This window comes from Cyprinodon tularosa, unplaced genomic scaffold (assembly GCF_016077235.1).
Source record: "Cyprinodon tularosa strain WSP-4 unplaced genomic scaffold, ASM1607723v1 ctg149, whole genome shotgun sequence".
NCBI classification, from domain to species: Eukaryota; Metazoa; Chordata; class Actinopteri; order Cyprinodontiformes; family Cyprinodontidae; genus Cyprinodon; species Cyprinodon tularosa.
In genome coordinates, this window is record NW_024038320.1 from 1,418,352 (window position 1) to 1,439,517 (window position 21,166).

Below are 21,166 nucleotides of genomic sequence, written 5' to 3' on the forward strand. Positions count from 1 at the left end.
TTTTAGGAGGAGGAGGAGGAGGAACTGAGCGCATCGCCGTCTCTGCTCCTCATTTGCCTCTCCAGCTCCCTGACAGGAGCCGGTGCCAACAGGAGGCTTAATTGGAGGCTCTAGTGTGGAGGAGGGTGGATCATCAGAGCGCAGCGATGACGGGCAAATCAGTGAAAGACGTTGACAGATACCAGACGGTGCTCAACTCTCTGCTGGCGCTGGAGGAGAACAAATACTGCGCCGACTGCGAATCTAAAGGTGGGTCATCATCCCTGCGCTCGAATCTCACCTTTTTTCCCCCCATCCTAGTTGTACTACAAAGGGAAATAAATGCGGCATTGCATACGTCTGCTCTGGGCCAATTGCAGTGATCCTGTGCTACACTGAGCCACATCCTCCAAAGGCAGGCGAATGGCATGCAGTTACATCATGTCAGAATAAAGCAAGGCGTAAAAAGAGCACTATTAACCTATGCATCTCTGATTATCTCACTTATAGTGGACCAAATACAGTTAAAACCACTTAAAAAGGTTTGTTGGAAACACCTTGGATTCCCAATGAACAGATTGTTCTTGTAGGCTAGGAGACAGGCAAACCTCCCTTCCATTAAAATGCCACTTTTACTGCCCTGATAGAGTGAAGCTGCTCTTCTCAGATTACTTGTCCAGCAGTTATGGTTCCTCCTATCTTGGCTGTCTGCTGTTTCTGAACACAGAGCATCATTCCTGCTCATTTCTACAATATATAAACACACCATGAGGTGTTATTGGTGTATTATGTTTTTTTTTTGTCATCAGCTGTTTGCTGAACCTGTTTTGCCAGGTTGGTGGGTAAACATTGCTGTTTAGGTTGAAAACATGTAAAACCGCCGCTGGATTTTTAAAAAGTTACAGTTGCCTTTTGTCAGGGTATTCCTAACCCCTTCTGCTTTTTTTTGTTTAAAAAAAAAAAATTTTAATTGGGATTCTCTACAGGCAAACACAAACTGATCCATAGGTGGAAGGTACATCAGCTCTGTATTAAATCTTTGTATATTTCAAAGATCCACCTCCGATCCAGTTTATGTCTGCAATTTTTGAAGGTTAAATACCATCGGCAGGCGTATTTCAACCTTTTGAACTGGATAAAAAGCATCTGCAATTAGATTTTTCAATTTCTGATACAGACTGATTTCGAAATGTAAACGTTTTTAAAGGCTTTGATCTAAACCTTTCCATTTTAACCTTTGCCTTCCTGCTAGCAGATGAATCTCCCTCTCAGTCTGTGATCTTCTGCAGCTTTGTGCATCCCCACATCATGATGCTGCCACCGCCATGCTTCATTGAGTGAATGTTGTAATAATGCCATAGGTAGCATTTTATAGGCCAAAAGGCTTGCTTTCTTCTTCAGTTTTTTTCCCATCACTTTTTTTTTTCTCTCATAAATAGTAGATTTTCCGATCTGGCAGTTAAAATGACAATAGGTTTGAGGTTTGTTTTAAGTTCACCACCCATTGTTCTGTCTTTCTGTGTAGAAAAATGATAATCCAGCAGCAAGCAAGTGGTGGTATAGGAGCTAAATTTGCCATACCTTTTGGCAGCTTTCATGTGGTAGCATGACCTGTATAGCTGAGAAATGACACAGTTATACAACTAATGTGAAAACAAGGGGGTGGCAGCTTCATCCTATGGGGTTGCTGTTTTTAAACAAAGCCAGAGTTGCTGATTGAGACTAGGTTCCAGTGGGACAGAAATCTGTGCCTGATTCTTTTCATGAAACCAGACATCTTGTAAAGCCATAGAGACCAACTCAAAAAGACTTGCAGCCAGACTTTATGTAGCTGGATCTCGGTGTGGCATTTTCCAAGAGGGCCTCACGAGGCCCAGTCTTGTGGGTGAAATGCGTCTGAGAGGTTTGTCATTTAATGGAGACGCCCACACTGAGCTCCCACGACACAGACGTTTACTGCAGGCTCTTACACGACTCACTGAGGGACAAACGCTAAGAATGATTCCGCTCAAAGCTCTGCTTTTGTTTTAAGGCAGGTCCTGGTCCTAATGTGATCGGAAATACTGCTACACAAATACAGGGGGGTAAAAATCACATAGTTTTTAAGGTTGAAGCTTCTGTTTTGACAATCTTCCTAAACCACTGATTATTAGATATTTGATTAATATTATATAATTATGGATAAATGCATAGTTTTCCCTTACCTGTTTCTGGAAACAAACATTATATTATTTTTCTTTTTACTGGTTAACTATTACTTCCTTTTTTCACCACTGTACAGAGCTCCATCTTTAAACTTTCTAATGGTCGTGGATCAGTTACGGATCTTCTACTGAAGTGTAAATGTTTGGTTTTTTCCTGAACTTGTCCATATCTTTAGTCGAAGCAGTGATTAAAAAGTCTTAATGCCGTCCTGCAGATCCGGCACTGAGTTTACCGAACAAATGCAGCGTTGTTTTAATTCTGAACCGTGCAAACTGTTTGTATGGAACTATCTTTTGGGAAGCTTTAAAAAGTCACACCAAAGCGGAGCGGATAGGAATGTTATATGTATGTTATAAATATGTTATAAATAATTCAACAGTACTAAGGCTTGCAGATAGCCTTTTTAAGGTAATCTTCTCCTCTTATTCTGTTTCTGCATGCTTGATGCCACACTCATTAAGCATGCTTGTGCTCTTAGCCTTTTGATTGGCGTGACTGGTCACGATTTGTAGCAGACTGGTATAATTAGACTGCGGATGAGATTAGGGGGCTTAGGGAGGAACAGAAGAAACACAATTGAGCTCTATTATGTAAAAACCTGAATATGAACTGCTGACTAAAACCTTTTGTTAATGTTTTAACCAGCTATAGCTTTTAAAACGTCAACATATTATATATGATTTTTTTTATTTTCTATTAATGAACTAACAGTATGCTATATTAGTAGGTTATGATCCCCTTTACTCCAGTGTCCCTAAATAAAACCCAGATCCAGGGACACAGTAGGCAGGTCAGAGGTAAATTTATGTGGAAGATTAAAGCAGGGTTGATTAATGCATGTCTGAAGCTTTGCTGTTCAATCCGTCGTCTGAACATGGAAAGAGGCAGGAAGGTGGAGGAGCTAAAACCTTTAAAACCCTGGAAGGAAACCTGTTATTTTGTGAAAAGATTCAAGAGTAAGGCAGAGGATCGACTTTCAGTGGCGGAAAATGACTAAAGACACACCAGGAGCTACTCTGTGGGGGATATAGATATGTATGAGCGGCCTAGTCAAAGTTCAGACCAAGGTTATCATTGTTAACTAAAACAAACGAAGTTTAAAAAACTGGAATAAAAAAAAAAATCTTAACTGAAATAAGAATAAAACTAGACCCTGCAAAAATACAACTGAAACTGTATGCGTTTACAAAACTAATTAAAACAAACAGAATTTACGATAAGAATATGCTTGTGTCTTAATCATAATAAATCATAAGAATATTAATGTGAGGTCCAGTTTTTGCTATTTTTTTAGCTGCACTGCATAACTCCAGCAGATGCAGGTACCGTAGTCAGTTCATTTTTGTTGCTGCTGCCTAGGATTTCATTTCTATTATCTATTTATTTTTGTAGTCTTTCTCACAGGATGTTAGTCACATTTCATAAAAGATTAAAACTATAACTGTCAAGGCTCAGAACAGAGGACCCAGTAATCAAGGCAGACAGACAGATTACTCAAAAAGGTGTTTACTAAAAACGGGGGATCTGCAGTAACTGCGTCTAAGGCAGGAAACTCTGCAGGGGGAAAACTCAGGTTAGTGACCATGTAATGATTACTATCGCGTGAGTAGCTTACCTGGTCTTAAAGTTCAGTCCATGCTAAGAGGAAGAGGTGGATTCCAGCCGAACGGCTGCCAGCACCATGCAGCGAGCGCTGCCCAAAGAGTCCCAGACGATGGAGCCTTGAAGACTGCAGAACAGGCAGGAGATGAGATCCAAGCAGATGAACGAAGGCAGGATTATCCAGAGGAAAAAGCCAGAGTCGAAGAGGAATCAAGGGAGTCCAAAAGCAAAAGGGCCAGAAGATGGTACTGTACCGAAGGAAAATCCAGGTTGGTGTCTGGAAGCCGGCACAGGTTCGGTAAACAGGCAAAATCTAGCAGGAGTCCAAAGACTCAATCAGATCAGAACAGGAACAGGCAGTATCAGAGGTCCAGAGGTTGAACGGGTCAGGATCAGGAAATCAAAAAAACTCAGGAATGCTATAGATCTCTTTCCAAAGACTCAAATAATCAGGCGCTGATGACTGGGAGCCAGCAGGTTAAATAGAGACTGGAGCAGATGAAACAGATGAGCAGTAATGAGAAACTGGGCAGAGCTATACAGGTAAATGGGATGAACAATCAAGATCATGACACTAACTGAAAATAGGGCTGCAACTAACGATTACTTTGCTGATCAGTTATGTTGATTTTTTTTAAGTAATGGTTTAATAATTGCTTAGCAAAAGGTTCCTTACAGAAAACTTTTTTTAACCACTTTTTTTTTGTTTCATCTGTTTTTTTCAACCAGGTGAAATTGAAAAAAATGTTTTATCTTAAATGCAAAATAGTTATGTAATATAATTTATATTTATATCATTTATTGTGAGGGACCGAGATGAAAAGCATGAAGAGTCACAGGAATTAATACAAAAATACGTTTTTTATTCTTAACCCAAAAAAGAAACTTGCAAAAAAATACATGGGTTAATGTCATAAAAGAGGCACTCCAGACCATTAACACAATAGGGATAATTCAAACTAAACAAACAACCACAACTTACAAATATTGGAAGTATAGTTAGGTTTGCCAAAAATAATCTATATCTTATAAAAATGAAAACCCACCAACCGCAAACAAATCGTAAGTGAAAAATGCAAAAAATTAGAAAAGGAAAATTCAAATCCCCCCTTTAAGCTGCAGCTTATGGAACAGTCCATTTTCCCCCTCCTGCATTTAGCAGACCTGAACCCTGGCTGCCATCTTTGTCTGGGCAAACTCCTAGGCACCATAGGTAAGAAACAGATTAGTGACAAAAACAGAAAGAAATATGAATGAGTGCAAACAAATACAGTGAACTAAATGTGCGTGCTTACAAATAGAACACATGCGATTGAACAAAAATAAAGTTTTATTGCAAACTAAAATATGTGTATGGATTAAATAAATAAAGGTGCATGTATTGTCCAGACTTAAGGTGTGGCCACGGGTTTGGCCATCACATTTATCAAATATAATTTTTTACCATTTTCTTAGAATTACTGCTCTAAGTCGGTTGCTCAGTCAGGTAAAGGCATGTTTTATTCTCTATACTCCAGTTAACAATTTATCTATTATTAACTTAGTTAAAGATTATTTCAAAAATCAATTAATCACGATTATTTCCATTATGTTTAGTGTACAAACTAAATCAAACTGTACACTAAACACAAAAAAAGAAACTTGCAAAAAAAAAAAAGCTAAGGAAACTAAAATGGAATTGAAAATCAGCAGTCAAAACTAATTAAAAATAAAAAGTAATGAACATTTCAAAAATATTTATACCTTGGTCCAGACTTACATCTAAAGCTGGGAAAGCTTGGGCACAGATTTTAAGATTATGTTAGAGAAGCTTTTCTGCACGAAAAACAGACAAACAAGAGAGTTTCTAGTATTGCATCTGTTTTTATGTAATTTGAAGAAGAAAAAAACATGAAGGTGTCCTATCTGCTTCACAGTCAGAACCTTTTTTGTGTTTATCAATGAAGTCAAATCACAACGAATGTTTGAGTTCATAGCAGGACAAAATGTAAAAACTCTTCCCTTATGGATCCACACTAATTCAACAGTCACCCTTTAGGCAGATTCTCCAGTCTGATCTAGCTGCTAATGAACATACGGATATTATAATCCACAGTCTTGCTCTACAGTCCAGCTTTTGGCCATTTGGCTCTCAGTGACGTTCGATCTAATCTCATTTGCTTCGACACTGACTGCTTTACTTTCCACCTTCTCTTGCTTCTAGAGGAAGTGGTGTGAAAATACAAAACAAGTCTCTCCTCCAGCCGTCTCCCCATGCAGCTTCGCTGTACAAACACAGCAGCCATAAAACAATACCCTTTCTGTTGAGTTATATAGCTTTGCAAGCCAACTTCCTGCTGTTCCCATCCTCTCTGCCCGCTAACATGATGTCATTTCAATAATTCTTTTTTTTAAACCTCCTCCTCAAAAAAGTGGCACTTAGACTGTAAACCTTCACCTCCAGGAAATGTGTCAATAGAGGCAGAGGAAGATGCTCAAGTTTCATGTATTCAACACTTCCAGCTCCCTTCGCTGTATGAGTTTTCTCATCCGTTTTTCAGTTCTCATGTTTATTTACTGTCAAGGCCCAGGTTGCTGTGGATGCAGCTCTTAGCACTCCCTCCCTGTGCAGCCTTTAATCTCATCCAATCAAAAACCAGCAGGGATTTCCAGTCAAACTAGAAGGCGATTGGCTACCTGTGCCCTCTGGAAGACACAAGGGTTTAGCCCTAAGGAGAGTCCACCAAAGCACAGAGGTAAAGGATGTCTATTGGCAGGGCTGGAGAACCTTGATTAAAAACTCCAAGCAGCAGTAATCCCTGTATACAGTTGGAAGGTTGTTAATTAGCAGTCCTTTTATGTTACCACCCTCCAGGCTTTTTAGTTTACAGTTTTTTTTATCTCCATGTTAAATGATTCAAAAGGTTTTAGGGCACCATATGTCACCATCAAGGCAGTTGATGCTTTTTTTAATCTATATTTCAAATATGAACATTAGGGATTATCGATTAAGCCATTAAAGCAGCCCGTGCATTGGTTTGGACCCAAATGTGCAGAATAAGCATAAGAACTACAGAAAATAGTTCATCTGCAGGTCTGTCTGTGGTGTTCATATCTGTTAAATGTTTCAGTCCGGGTAGCCTACACTGCAAAATATGTTCTGCAAATATGTAGAATTTTTTTTAAATAAATGTATTTACCTTTAATTTGAGCTGGTAAGTAAGGGAATCTGCCAGTTTAGTCAGTGTTTTTACCCTTAAAATGGCATAGATTCACTTTGAAAGGAGCCAACCGATGTGGCTTGGGCATCTCTTCCGGATGTTCCAGGCATGTCTTATTGGGGGAGGCCCCGTAGAAGACCCAGGACATGCTGGAGGGACGATGTCTCATAGTGTCGCCTCGGGGCCCCCGCCAGAGCAGCTAGAGGAGGTGTGTGTGGTTCGGGAAGTTGGGGTATCTCTGCTTAGACTGCTGCCTCCTTGACCCGGCCCCGGATAAAGCGGAAGAAAACGAAAAAATGAAATGGAATCATCTTGTTCCATTAGCAAATTGTCTTACCTGCTCAAAACAAGGTGAAATTATTTTAAGACAAACTGATTTACTTGTATTTAATTTTGTACAGTGAAAGGCAGGACTGAATGTTTAGTTTATTCTGATTGTAAAATAAGCAGCATGTGTTTATAACAAGTGTGTAACTACTGCTTAATAAGCTTACCTTTTAGATTAACAGGGACATTTTAAAGACCTCTGAGCAGCAAAAACTGCAAATAATCCCACATGGTCTGATGAAATGATCTTTGTTGGGGGTTTTTTTCAATAAGAAATATGTTTTTGTGATGTACAATATAACTCAGATACAGGTTAGAATGTTTGCTTCATGCATATATGTTGAATTTGTTGTCAATATTTAATTCAATATTTGATCTTTTTTTTCCAAGTCAGGATTCATTACATTTTATTCATATTGATCAGTTTGTTATGTTATAATGGCTAAAATTATAGAGTTAGATTTCCTGGAAAACTATAAATATTTGTCTGCCAGTAAAAGCCTGATCGATGCCTCTATAGTATTTTTCCCTTAAGCTGCTCAGGACGTTTGGACTGGAGCGTCAATGCTTGAAAAGGACATTTCTCACATTTTACTTGAACTGAAAAAAAATCACAACATTCCTATAACCACTATGTTATAAACTCATATAGTGGACTTACTGTCACATTGAAAGTCTGAAGTTATTTATGCTATTGGGCCACATTGTGGCAGGTTATACAAGTTGCAGAAGGTGCCAAAGCAGGAGTAGATAAATCTTAAAATCACCACAATCTGCTCTGCAGACTTTGACTTTTTCGCTACCATTTTGGCCTCTGAAATACAAGATGGAACGCCACAAAAAAATCCCATCAGATACATTTTCAGATCCTCCAAAGCATCTGTTCAAATCCAAATGATTATCAGACATTAGAGATGTTGGCACTTTTTAACATAATAAGATTTTGTCTTCGAATAAACGATTTATTTGACAAATGGTAGCAAACGCATTCAGTGCTGCCGCTTCAATCTCTCCTCCACCAGCACCACCGGCTATAAAAAATGTAATTAAAAATGTCTAAAAGTATTTCTCTTTAGAAAAAATATTTCTTCTCTCTTTCTTCTATGCAAAAAGCCCTGCTGCACAATATCAGATAAACATGCATTTTTGCTACTACTGCTTAAAAATGTGATGATTATAACAATTGCAATTAACCCACTTTGTTGTTTTTTTTCACCACAACACCCTCATTATTTTTTATTCCCTTTATCAACTAAGCCAATAACAGTATACATCATGGCATCAACAACAATGTTTGCCATTAGCAACTCCTCCTGCCTATAACGTAGAAAACATGGATCTTTTTCTCAAAGTTAAGTCCTGGAGGGCCGCTGCAGGTTTTAGAGGGTTCCCTGCTTTTGCACACCTGGTTCTGATGATTGCAGTTCAGCAAAAGCCTGTTAATCTGCTGTCATGAAAATCAGCTGTGCTGGAACAGGGAAACCACGTCGGCGGCCCTCGAGGACTGACTTTGGGCATGCCTGTTTTAAGAGAAACTAAGAAAAATATCATCTTTACAGCACTCCGTTTATACTTCCTGTTATCTGTCGAGAGTTTTGTTCTCTCTCGCTCTCTTATCACAGAAAGAACCGTGCATATCTCAACATTTATAGAAAACATAAGCTCATTTTTTCCCCTTTTTCATCTTCTTTCTCAGCCTTTTTTGAACTATTTCGCTCATACTGATACTTTCCGTCTAATTGCAGCATTAAAGGTAAAAGGTTGCCTATTAGGCAAAAGGTAACAAATCCACCCAGCATGTTGTTCGGAAATATCTACAAACCACTTTATTGCTTTCTAGTGCAGTTATCAGGTGTTATTTACAACTAATGGGTAAACATTAGTGATTTGCATGACAAGTAAGTTAGAATGGTCAATCCACTGCATCCATTTTTTTATACCAGCTTTTCCTTGTCGGGTTTCAGTAGTACTCCGTATTCAGAGGGGTCCATATTTGCTCCTCTTTCTGCCGAGTAACCCTGCCAGTCACCACACTTATCACAAATGGTGGGTGTGTGTTGGTAAATTTTAAATGTGAGCCCATCTGCCTTCCACAGCACGGGACTGGGTCGATGGATGGCTTAAGGGTTTCCGGTTGGGGTTTTGTGATGAGACAAGCGCATACGTTTTTGTGTGTGTTCCTGTGTAGGGTGGGGGGGAGCTCTCCCCTGATAACGGAGGCTCCATAGGATTAACTCTGTGCTTGCAGAGAGAACCGTTTATCCTTGTGGGATGTAGGCTAATGAGGCACCTGCTTGAACAAGTTTACCTGGAAATCAGAGAGATGTGTGGAACCAGAGGGCCTTTTTGTAGCACGCTCATAATAAGTGTGGCTTTTAAAATATTAAAATGTCTTATTTGAGATTCATTGTTTGCGTTTTTTTTATTTTTTTTTAACTAGCCTGTTGATTCAGGTGTGTTAGAGAAGAGATGCATCTAAAAGTTACAGGATGGTAGCTCTTGAGGACTGGACTTGAGCACCCCTATTCTAGGAGATAAAGTGGAAAAAAAAAACATTCCGGAAATGTTTGTTCAGAAATAAATAATGTATGGCTAAGCGACATTGATATTAATCTGCTTGTGTTCACTTTGATCCTAACTCTGTACACATTTAGCAACCAAAGTCCACCATTTGTTGGCTAAGATAAACCCTGTCCTGTTTCCCTCTGCCTTCTCCACCACTCATTTGTTCTTGCTTGCATGTTTGACAAACACAACCACCCTCGTTTTAGGCCAGGATGATTCATCACCCATCTAATTCAAACCCTCTGCTTTTGGTATTTTTACCTTTAATAAAATGTTTTATTTGTCCACACATTCACTGGTAAAATATTCATCAACTCTGCTTATAAAGAACACAGCAAAGCTTGTTTGCCTCTTCTGTAGTGTTTGCTCAGTCTCTCCATCCTTTATTTAGACATTTATTTAGACATGGTAGTTGGTTCCACAGGAAAGGAGCCTGATAACTAAAAGACCTGCCTCCCATTCTACTTTTAGAAAGTCTAGGATTCACTAGTAAACCTGTAGATTTAGAGTGAAGTGATCTGTAAGGGACATAACGAACAATCATATCTCTGATATAAGATGGAGCTTGGCCATTTAAGGCTTTATATGTAATAAGGAGGATTTTAAATTCTATTCTGGATTTAACAAGAAGCCATTGAGGAGAAGCCAGGATAGGAGAGCTATGGTCTCTCTTTTTAATTTTCACCAGAACTCTGGCTGCAGCATTTTGGATCAACTGAAGACTTTTAACTACAGTTTGTGGATTTTCTGAGAGTGAAGAATTACAACACTCCAGCCTTTAAGTAGCAAATTTATGAACTAGTTTCTCAGCATCAATGCTGGACAAAATACTTCAAAGTTTTTGCAGATGAAAGAAGGAAATTGTGTATCTGTGTTAATGTATGTTAATTGTATGTATGTAATTGTATCTGTGTTAATGTATGTTAATTGTATGTATGTAATTGTATCTGTGTTAATGGTGCAGTGAAACACGTGAAATTACCAGTGAAATTTTCATGCATTCTGAGTAATTATTTTTAAATGCTTTAATGCTGGGTTTTGAGAGGTTAAATGACAGGTCCTGATTAAAAAATAACAAATATTTTTTACTTTACTATCTGAGATCAATTTAATACAATCCATGTGACTGACTTATCATCTTATTTTTCAAAAAGAAAGGATAACTAGCCAATAGTTTGTGAGTGTGTGCGTGAATGGGTTAATGACTGAATGTAGTGCAAAGCGCTTTGGTCAAGTCTCCTGACTTGAAAAAAAGTGCTATATAAATACAGGCCATTTACCAGGCCATTTAATAGCATATTTGTTTCATACTAAAATATCCAGGAAATCAGAGTCTGTGAATTCTTCATGAACTCCACTAATAAATAACCAACTATGCGTATTTAAATAATATATTGTAACAGTTTATTTAACCTGTATTTACAAGTAAATCAATTTGTTATAGAATTTTAATTTCTAGTAGATTTCGTTGCATTGCGTTTTTTCTCATAACTTTTTTTGCTAATTTAATTTACCATGGCGATTGGCATTTAGTCAGTTATTTTTCTGATGAAGAGCACTTTAATGAATAGGTGAATTCTATGTGCTTGTTATTACAAGCAGTGAAATATTCACTGAGTCAGATTGAGGTTTGGGTAACACATTTCACCTTGGGAGAAACCACCTCCACCTCACATTATCCTAGACAGCAAATCAGGAAGCAATGCTATTAAAGAACCACTTCCCCTCTTACTTAAGAATAAGAGCCTCATATGTAGATGCAAAATGCTGTTTTATGTCTGCGAGAAGGACTTGCGTTAACATTCAGGGCTTGTAGTGATAAATTATGCTTTTATTCACCAGATAAAGTCAAAACGTTGATGTCAACACGATACAACACATGGACCTCATTTATAGAAAAAATGTTAGCATCCTGAGATAAGACAAGATTTTGATACAGCCTTAGTTACCTTTACCAAATTGTCAATAGTAATGGCATTGTATGATACCATCAGTATGCTGCAAATCATTGCTTTTGCTCTTATACAATTACTTTCTAGTAGCCAGCAAAAACCTACCCTTGAAAATGGCTTTTTAAGTGGACACTCATTTGGTCTTTTGCATAAGTGCAAACATGTAAGCATGATCACTTTCTAGATTTTTCAGTCTGGTATCACTTCTGTGCTTCAATTAGTTGATTAGTTTACAATAGCTAAAATAATAACTCAAATGTTTACAATATGTAAAAGATTAGAACAAAAAAGCAGTCTGGCAGTCTGGGTGCAGAGATCAATGGAAAAGGAAGATTGGAGAGATTTTGATGTATAGAGTGGTTGTATGGTAGTGAGGGTAAATTAGTTTAAGAAGCTAAGATAGTTTGGGGGAAAAAATGAGTGAGGATTTTCGAATTCCTCTTTTAAAAGATCCTCCACACATTTGCCAGTGTCTTTGTGTCAGTGCCAGTCTTCACATCGGTTAAGCAGGCTTTGCAGAGTAAATCTACTATTATTAGCCTGTATGAGAGCTAATGCTGCAGCTCCACAGTCAGGCAGATGGGTGACTCTTCCATCTGATGATCCTGTGGTTTACATTTATTGGTTTCCTCTTTCCGCTGATGGCCCCGTTTGTTGTTTGCATTACTCTGCTTTTTAAGCTTGAAAGACTGGAAAGAATATTCTTCCGGTTAATCTTAGGAAGAGAGTATAGGAGACATGCAGCCAAGACAAAAGCTATTCTTGGAAACTCCACAGTAGCCATAAAGAGGAAGGTTTTGTGAGATCCTGCTCCTTAAAACCAACTTCCTTTTTCATTTGCATAGAATGGCCTTTTCCTCAACTCTGCACAATGAGATGTTTGACAGGAAAGAAGGATCTAAACTCAAAGCTGTTCCTCCACCTAGTGGTGAAGAGGCCACAGTGCTTACACTTGTAGCAAGGCAGAACATGTTCATTCAATAAGGCTTTATATATATATATTAGTGCTGTCAATCGATTAAATTTTTTTAATCGCGATTAATCGCATCAATGCCTGAGTTAACTCGCGATTAATCGCATTTTAATTGCAAATTTTTTTTCTGATTGAAAATCATTTAAATACTCTCGATGACATACAAAAAATACATACAGGCTAGGTTTGTGCCAATGTTCTTTTTTTAAAATGAAAACAGGTCACAGACACTGATTTATGCCATAGAAACATATGGCAAGAAGATGGGGAGGCATGTAGCAAAAAATAACAAATATGAAAAAGGCCATGAAAACAGGCTGATGTAAAAGACAGTCTTTACAGTCAATACAGTCTTTTGAACAAAGACAAGCATTTTACCCTACTGCTATAAAATGTAGTACAGTTAACATTAGATGTTAATTAACCAAGATAATAATGAACAATTTTCAATCAATACATCAAAATCAATAGACCGACATCACTAGATGGAGGTAGTCTATGCTCTAGAAAGTTACTTTTCAGCCTCTTAACAAAAATGAGAACACACACACACCCACCCACCCACCCACTCACCCACACACACAGACACACCCACACACACAGACACACGATACCGACCTGTGGCGTACACAGACAGCAAGTGCCGTAGCAGATTCCATTTCACCTCAGTAATCTGTTTTCTCAGCGTATTTCAGGTTGCTACTAGTTACCAGACACTCAACTTGTTTGTTGGTGGTGGCGCTTAAAGAAAAGGCACTAGCGCTACCCAGTGTATGAGCGTCTTTTTTCCTTGAGGAGCTCCGCTCTTGAAGCCTATGAGAAATGCATACACTGGGGGAAAATAGCCCCGCCTTCCCGCAGGCTGCAGCGGGATGTACTTGGAAAATTGTACCATAAAACCACATAGTGTTAATCTCACGTTAAAAAAATTATCGCCGTTAAAATGGCCTCGCGTTAACGCGATAATAACGCGATAATTTTGACAGCACTAATATATATATATATATATATATATATATATATATATATATATATATATATATATATATATATATATATATATATATATATATATATATATATATATATATATATATATTGTCATGATTGGCTTAAGAGACTTAACCCACATGCAGAACACCACTGGAAGCAGAGTAAAAGTTTAACAGAGTTTATTGAAGGTTTTCACACAAAGAACATGAACTGGGTCAGGCAGTGGTCCGGAACTGGATTCACTGATGTCTGCAGAGACGGATAGTTTGATTAGCCAGGCAGTCAGATGGTTTGTTGAATTTAGATTATTCAGAATCTACCTTGAAGAGGTCCAGACAGATCTTTGTGAGAGAGGGAACCGGTTGGCTCAGCAGCAGCAGCGTCTAGCTTCTGACTTGTGAGTGGCAGACCTTGGTTTGAGATTCCAGCTCTTCCTTGAGAGCAGCAGGAGGAGTCCAGATTGAGATCTTCAGGTTTGGCTCCCTTAGGCAGGCAGGCAGGTTTACAGGCAAAGCTCATCCAGAGCTTTAGGTTTAGACGGGTTTACTGTGAGCAAGAAGACAGAGGCAGATTAGAATCAGGTTTCTCTCTAGAGACGACTAAGATTCTATCAGAATAACAGAGGCTCAGGTTCGCTAACCAAACTTGGTCAACACTGCAGCGTTGAAGGGAGGTCTCCTGATGGGCTGATGAGCGTCAGGTGTGCTGGAGGGCTCCAGCCCAGGAGACCCACAGCGCACTCTGCTGGAGAAAGGTGGTGAATCTTCAGATCCCAACACATACAATATATATATATACAATATAATATATATATATATATATATATATATATATATATATATATATATATATATATATATTATATTGTATATATATATATTGTAATATATATTTTATATTGAAGATGAAAAAAATAGCTATTCAAACAACATTAAAGTACTAATCAATAAATACTATAAGGATAGAAATAATTAATCTAAAAATAAAAAAATTCTGGAATTTGAAAAGGAATAAAGAAAAACATTACATTTAACCATAAAACAAAAAAAAAATGAGAAAAATAAATGGTACCCATTTATAATACAATCTAAAAAGGACCTAATGTCAGCTGATTCCGGTCTCCCTCTTCTTATCCTTTAGTGAATGCTTTGTCTTCTCACACATTTCTTCCTAATATGCTATCTTTTATTTGTTTTATTAAATGTCTTTAATGACTAATTACAATCATTAAAGACATTTTAAAGTTATTAAAGTTTTTATTTCTCCCGAGCAACATTAAGTTCACAAAACAGACCTCCTCCCTGTTACCTCCGGTGGTCCTCAAAGCTCTATCCTGACCCCCCTTCTATTCATTCACTCTTCGTCTTGCTATTGCAAATGCTTTCTACAAATTGAAATACCTCTCTCCCACCCTCATTATTACCTGCCACTCTGGAATGCATATTAATCTTCTTCTTTCTAAAAAATTTCACAGTTATTGATTTTTTATTTCTTTTTATCTTTCTAACATAAATTCTCTCTGTTCCAACCTCAACCCTCATACGAGAGCTATCTTGTCTGCAGCTTCCTAACCTGCTGTGTTGACTATTTTCTATTCTCTGGTTTCCATCATAATTCTCTAGAAACATTGAATCGTTCAGAAATCACAGTTGTACGATTTAACACATCGAGCTAGTCTAGGAACAACTGCACCAGCTCCTCATTAAATTGAAAAAGGATGTAAAGATGGTGGTGCACACATTGAGGGCCATCCACAGTCTTGCTCCCTTGTTATTTACCACTTCCTCCTGCTTCATCAGGTCATCCTCCTCCATCCTGCTTACTGCAATCTTGCCCAAGGCAGGCAGAGAGTATAGCGAACAGGAGGAGGAGGATAGGGACTAGAGCTCTCAGCTACTATTATCCTCACTCCCACCGACAGTGGAAATATTGTAAATTGTAAATATAATAGAAAATAACAAAACATTGACTAAAACAGACTATATAAATAACATGATAAAGGTTAATCAGGCCTGCAGCCTTGCATCATAGATATTACACTGTGTACACAGCTATTGGAGGGTGATGCAAACATTAGATGGATCCATTTAGATTCATATGACAGTGTTGTGAACATAATAGCGTGTTCAGATAACATTTCTCCCACACATGCAGGCTCAGGACCAAATGAGTAATCATCCCTGCAGGTATCCAGACTGAGATTTGTTTCTTTGTTGTTTGCTCCCCTTGCATTCTCACTCATGTCGAATAACACGTGTATTGGATAATTTTATTTATTAGCAAACCACATAACTTATGAAATATTGTGGTCCCTGCTGAATTTAAACTCACAATTAAGGTTTCAGACTCTGTTATTGATCTCACTCCCACGCAATCTGGCACTCTGTTATACCACCAAACTCATTACCCTCTGTCATGGTCTCTTTGGAGAGTCTTTGTGTTCAAATATTTCTTCTTCCTCCATCTCTCCCAGGTCCAAGATGGGCTTCCTGGAATTTGGGAATCTTCATTTGCATTCGCTGCGCTGGGATTCATCGAAATCTGGGGGTCCACATCTCAAAGGTCAAGTCTGTCAACTTGGATCAGTGGACACAGGAGCAGGTCCAGGTCAGAGGCTTGACTGTCCCTATTTTAAAGTGACATAATAGCTACAAAAAAAACATAGAAAACTGTGGATTATATTTTTGATATATCCAATTTAATGTATATATGTGTATATATTTTTTTTATATATTTTTTATAAAGCTATAACCCACTGTTATCAGACAACTAGGGACAAGCTATCTTGTGGGTAATATTAGAGAGATTGCACATATCCACTATCATTTTTGACACCATAAATCAGTAAAAAAAAGTTTTTCTATTTCTTTCCCACACATATCTTGTTTGTTCTTTATTCTGTTTTGCATAAGCATTTATATGTTATCTGAAGAAGTTGATGACTGACAGAAAAGGGTAATAATCTTTAGCCTCTCATGCTTCTGTCATGATTTCAGTCTTTTAATCTTGACGTAAACATAAGTGCAAAGATGACGGTGCAACATAGGTATTAAAACCTTTTTGATCAGATACAAGATTATATAGATAAAAATTTGTTTTAAAATAAAAATCAGAGAAAATATGTTGAATGGTGTATTAAAGGGAAAATAAGGCACCAGGTCCAAAGTTGTTTTAGGACGACTATTGATAATGCTACTAGAGAGGCGACAGAGGAGCCCAAAGTCATGGATAAAGAACTATCTCTTATCCATTAGGGCTTCTATATAATCAAGATGGATCTTGTATAATCTCCTCCTCTTTTAATGCGCTTTAATAATTGCTTTTGTTTTGAACTGGTGACTCTAGTGTGTTCAAGAGATGGGAAACGCTAAGGCCAAACGTCTCTATGAGGCCTTTTTACCCGAATGCTTCCAACGGCCTGAGACGGACCAAGCCGCAGAGATCTTCATCAGGGACAAATATGATAAAAAGAAATATATGGATAAGGTTATTGACATCCAGATGCTTAGGGTGAGTTTTCATTTGCTAATAAAAAAAATAAAAGTTATGCATTATCTTGATCAGAATCTGTTGGATCAATAAAATGCAGCTCTATTATGTAACCTAAACGTGTGTTTTCTGTTATCAGAAAGAAAAAAGTTGTGACAACATCCCCAAGGAACCTGTTGTGTTTGAGAAAATGAAACCGGTAGGTTTATTTTTCATTTTTTTTTTAATAGTTGGAGGCTTTATAAAGAGTTTTAGATTAAAGGTAAAACAGACATGCTTTTTAAAGGCAGACGTTCTCAGCCAGCCACTAAGTTGCATTTATCACGAAGGTCATTTAGGTTCCTGAGCATTTTCCAGTTAGCATTAACATTGCATCAAATGTATTGATTTTCTCAGAAAAAAGACATCAGTCCGAAAACAGACTCCCAGGCTGTTTCAGACCTACTTGGACTCGGTATTGTATATTTTAAACCTTCCTCACATTCACTAAGACATTGTGTGTAGACAGTAATATTTACACACAGCTTTATTGTTCTATTGCAATAAAGGCAGCTTGTTTGGCTGCAAAGTTGCACTTCATGTGTAATTACCCCTTTATGCTATAAATTGTAGGGCCTAATTTGGTCAATTGTTCTAAAAATTGCTGACTCATACCTAGAAGAGATATAACTGCTTCTCTTTTTCCATCTACCCTCCATTAGATGCTCCTACTCCGAGTCCTGCGGTACATAATGGTGGAGGATGTGTTCCCGACAGTAATGAGAGCCCGGCGATGTCTAATCCAGCTCAGGCACAAGCCGCTCTGGATCTCTTTGGCTCTCTGCCAGCCCCCTCCTCAGCGCCCTCGACCAAAACTATGGTAGTAAGTTCTTTACACATATGCAATGTCTTGTTAAGAAATCTACTTTTTGTCTAGTTCACATATTGCCAGGTTTTCCCACATGTTCCTATCTGCTTAAAAATATGATTAAAGGGCATATATATATATATATATATATATATATATATATATATATATATATATATAAATTACCATTAGTTGTGTTACAGTTTTCCTTCTAGCTCACAGTAGTTTATTTTAAAATGCAACAGAGACATACATACAAATGCATGACAAAAAGAAAGCAAAAATCCCATTTGTCTGAGAACCAAAGGGACAATATTCCCCCAGCCTTAAGATAATGGGCTTTATGTATACAGCTGATTCAGCAGAGCTAAACCAAAAATGACACAAATGCTGAAAGTCAAGACTCACGCCACGATCCTACCTGCTTTATATAATATCATTTATTTTATTGTTTGTTTGTTTTTTTCTTCAACCAGCCTTAGTGTGGAAAGATAAATGTAATCTTTGTCTAATCTAAAAGAAACAGTACATTTTTGTGGAGGGGGGAAAAAAACATACATATTCTAACTTCAAAGTTTCTTTTTAAATTCTGCTTCCATGATTTGCATCAACAGCTCTCAGAAACTCCCACTGAGATACGATGACCATCAATATTACTTTTAAGTACAGTTTTTCTATTGCATGCAAAGCAACATTAGAAAATAACATTTTTATAAAAGAACACTGCAAAAAATATTTTTTTCTATTAATTTATTTACCTCTAGAGTTAGTGCTAGAATCAGAGGAAGTTGCATACATAAAATGTGTTTGTAAAGGAAAATTCTGACAGGAATTAATTTAATAGTTCAGTATAGCATTGATTTTAGTTTTTTTTTTTTTTTTTTTTTACTCTATCCAGCCTGCAGCCAGCTCCTTGCCTCAAAGCAGGGTCACCGCCTCAGTGCCTGAAAACCTCAGCTTATTCACGGATCCAAAACCCAAATCGGAGCAAGGCACGGTAAAGAAGCTGTCCAAGGACTCTATTCTCTCCCTCTATTCTTCCACCCCTTCCCTGCATGCCAGCAGTATGGCTCCACACGGTAAGATCGCCACAGCTTTTCCTCGATATTAGAATACAGACACACTGCTCAGCTTATTTTGGTCGTTATTGTCTTTCCTTACGATTGTTTTCAGCTGGCTTGTACATGAACCGAATGGGATTCCCAACACACCCGTATGGTCCATATCATAGTTTAGCCCAGGCTGGGGGAATGGGAGGAGCCATGATGGCGCCACAAATGGCAATGATGGGTCAGCAGCCGAGTTTGATGGGGGTTCACCAGAACAGCATGATTGGAGCACAGCAGAACTGCATGGCGGGAGAGCAGAATGGATTAATGGCTGCTCAGGGTGTCATGGCTCAGCCAAGCGGTGTTGTAGCAACACCTTACGTGACGGGGATGAGCCAGGGAATGATGGGACAGCAGCAAAGCGGAATGCTCTTACATCAGCAGAATGGAGGATTAGGTCCACAGCAGAGTGGCATGATGGGACAACAGCAGGTTGGCGGCGTGGCCTCATTACCTCATCAGCAAGTGTTTGGAGTGCAACATGCCGGCCAGCAGCTTCAGTGGAACATGGCTCAGGTGTGTGCGTCATAGTTTTGCAGGATCCTCAATTAAAAATTAAGAAAAAGGAAGAAAAGCATCCCACTGTTTTTTTCTAAATTGTATTTGCTATTTCTTAGATGACTCAGCAGGTAGCCGGCATGAATCTCTACGGCACCAACGGGATGGCAGGGTACGGCAGCCAGCACACAGGAAGTTCAGCTGCTCCCAGTTCAGCGCACATGACGGCCCACGTCTGGAAGTGATTTTATAAATCCAAACACCAGAGGAACATCTTTAAGACGAGAGGAAATGGAGGAACTAGGAACAACATCAAACATTTTCAGAAGCAAGAGAATAGGAGGAGAAGGAGGCAGTTGTGAAGAAGAATTGAGAAACGACTACTACCTCTCTGTCTCTCCTCTCTCCCTAAGTTTCCTCTCTTAATCTCATTCATAGCCATGCTCTATAAATTTCCATGTTTGCCTTCAGGACATTTTGGTATCAAGACAAACAGGGTTCAGACCATTGCTTAGATAAATCTTTTTTTGTATCCCATCATTATATGGTAGTATCTACATATCCATACACCCTTATTCAGTTGGTTTAAAGTAGCTGCTTTAGGCTTAGGAAAATGTTTTCAAATGTTCTTTTTCTCTACTAAATTTGAGTGCAGAGATTAGCCTAGTCTAAATAATTCACAGAGAGAATTTACTGAGACAAAACAAAGCCAAGATAAGGCACCTTATTGTATTTATTTGTAAAGCTATGCACCATGAGGGTTTGATGACACTCATTCTGACGCTACATTTCAGCCAGGAAGACGTTTAAAGGGGCAACCACAAGAAAATATATTACGAAACTGAGTAGAACCTCCTATTGAAAGTAGTTTTACACATGAATATAAAGCTGCTGAAAGTAAACAAAAATAACTGAGCTAATATTTCCCCTCCAGAATATTACAAATGGTTAAACAGGCTAAAACAAGCTATGCTAGTTTCCTCTTTGCAGTAGCAAACCAGTTTGCTTAATACTTATAGTTACCATGTGACAAAAACTAATATCCGTTTTGTTAAATTCCACAATTGACTCCAAATTCAATGATTTTTAATGCTGAAGTCATATACTTAAAGTACATTTTTTAATTATTTCTATATGAGCAGCCAAGAATTAAAGCTAATATACGCAAGGCTAATTTCCCATTTTTAAGAGCTACCCTAAAGTTTGCTACATTTCTCTATTAGGGTAAAACATAGCAAAAAGTAATCACATGATTTGAAATACTAAATTGTTTGTGTTTCATATATCTTTAGGGGAGAAAAAAAATGTCGCTAATTAATTAAAAAGAACAGTCTGGAATCAAAACAGAAATATGCTAATTTCTTTCCAATGCTAACATTTATTCATGAATTCTCTTTTAGTGTTTAGAGTAGCAGGTAAAAAAGAAT

General features: G+C 37.9%; 1 protein-coding gene across 2 annotated transcripts; it reads left to right on the top strand.

Annotated features, from left to right (window-relative positions):
* The first annotated feature begins 9 nt into the window (after window positions 1-9).
* smap2 (small ArfGAP2) lies at window positions 10-20,890 on the top strand. 2 transcript variants are annotated; one of them, XM_038279184.1, is made up of 9 exons: window positions 10-249; window positions 16,270-16,403; window positions 17,142-17,306; window positions 17,425-17,484; window positions 17,682-17,739; window positions 17,987-18,147; window positions 19,031-19,211; window positions 19,306-19,757; window positions 19,859-20,890. In XM_038279184.1, exons 1-9 carry the CDS (start codon window positions 147-149, stop codon window positions 19,982-19,984), a joined length of 1,440 nt encoding a protein of 479 aa, XP_038135112.1. In that variant the 5' UTR covers window positions 10-146; the 3' UTR covers window positions 19,985-20,890. The 2 variants fall into 2 exon arrangements, with proteins under 2 accessions (XP_038135112.1, XP_038135113.1); XM_038279185.1 differs by having other exon boundaries at window positions 17,987-18,144; window positions 19,859-19,998.
* Window positions 20,891-21,166: the final 276 nt, after the last annotated feature.

Excerpts from the sequence above, each read along its gene's own strand:
- smap2 (XM_038279184.1), top strand. The coding sequence starts at position 147 with ATGACGGGCAAATCAGTGAAAGACGTTGACAGATACCAGACGGTGCTC. Across the intron at positions 16,404-17,141 it reads GGACACAGGAGCAGGTCCAG|TGTGTTCAAGAGATGGGAAA; the intron begins GTCAGAGGCTTG and ends TGGTGACTCTAG. Across the intron at positions 17,740-17,986 it reads TTCAGACCTACTTGGACTCG|ATGCTCCTACTCCGAGTCCT; the intron begins GTATTGTATATT and ends ACCCTCCATTAG.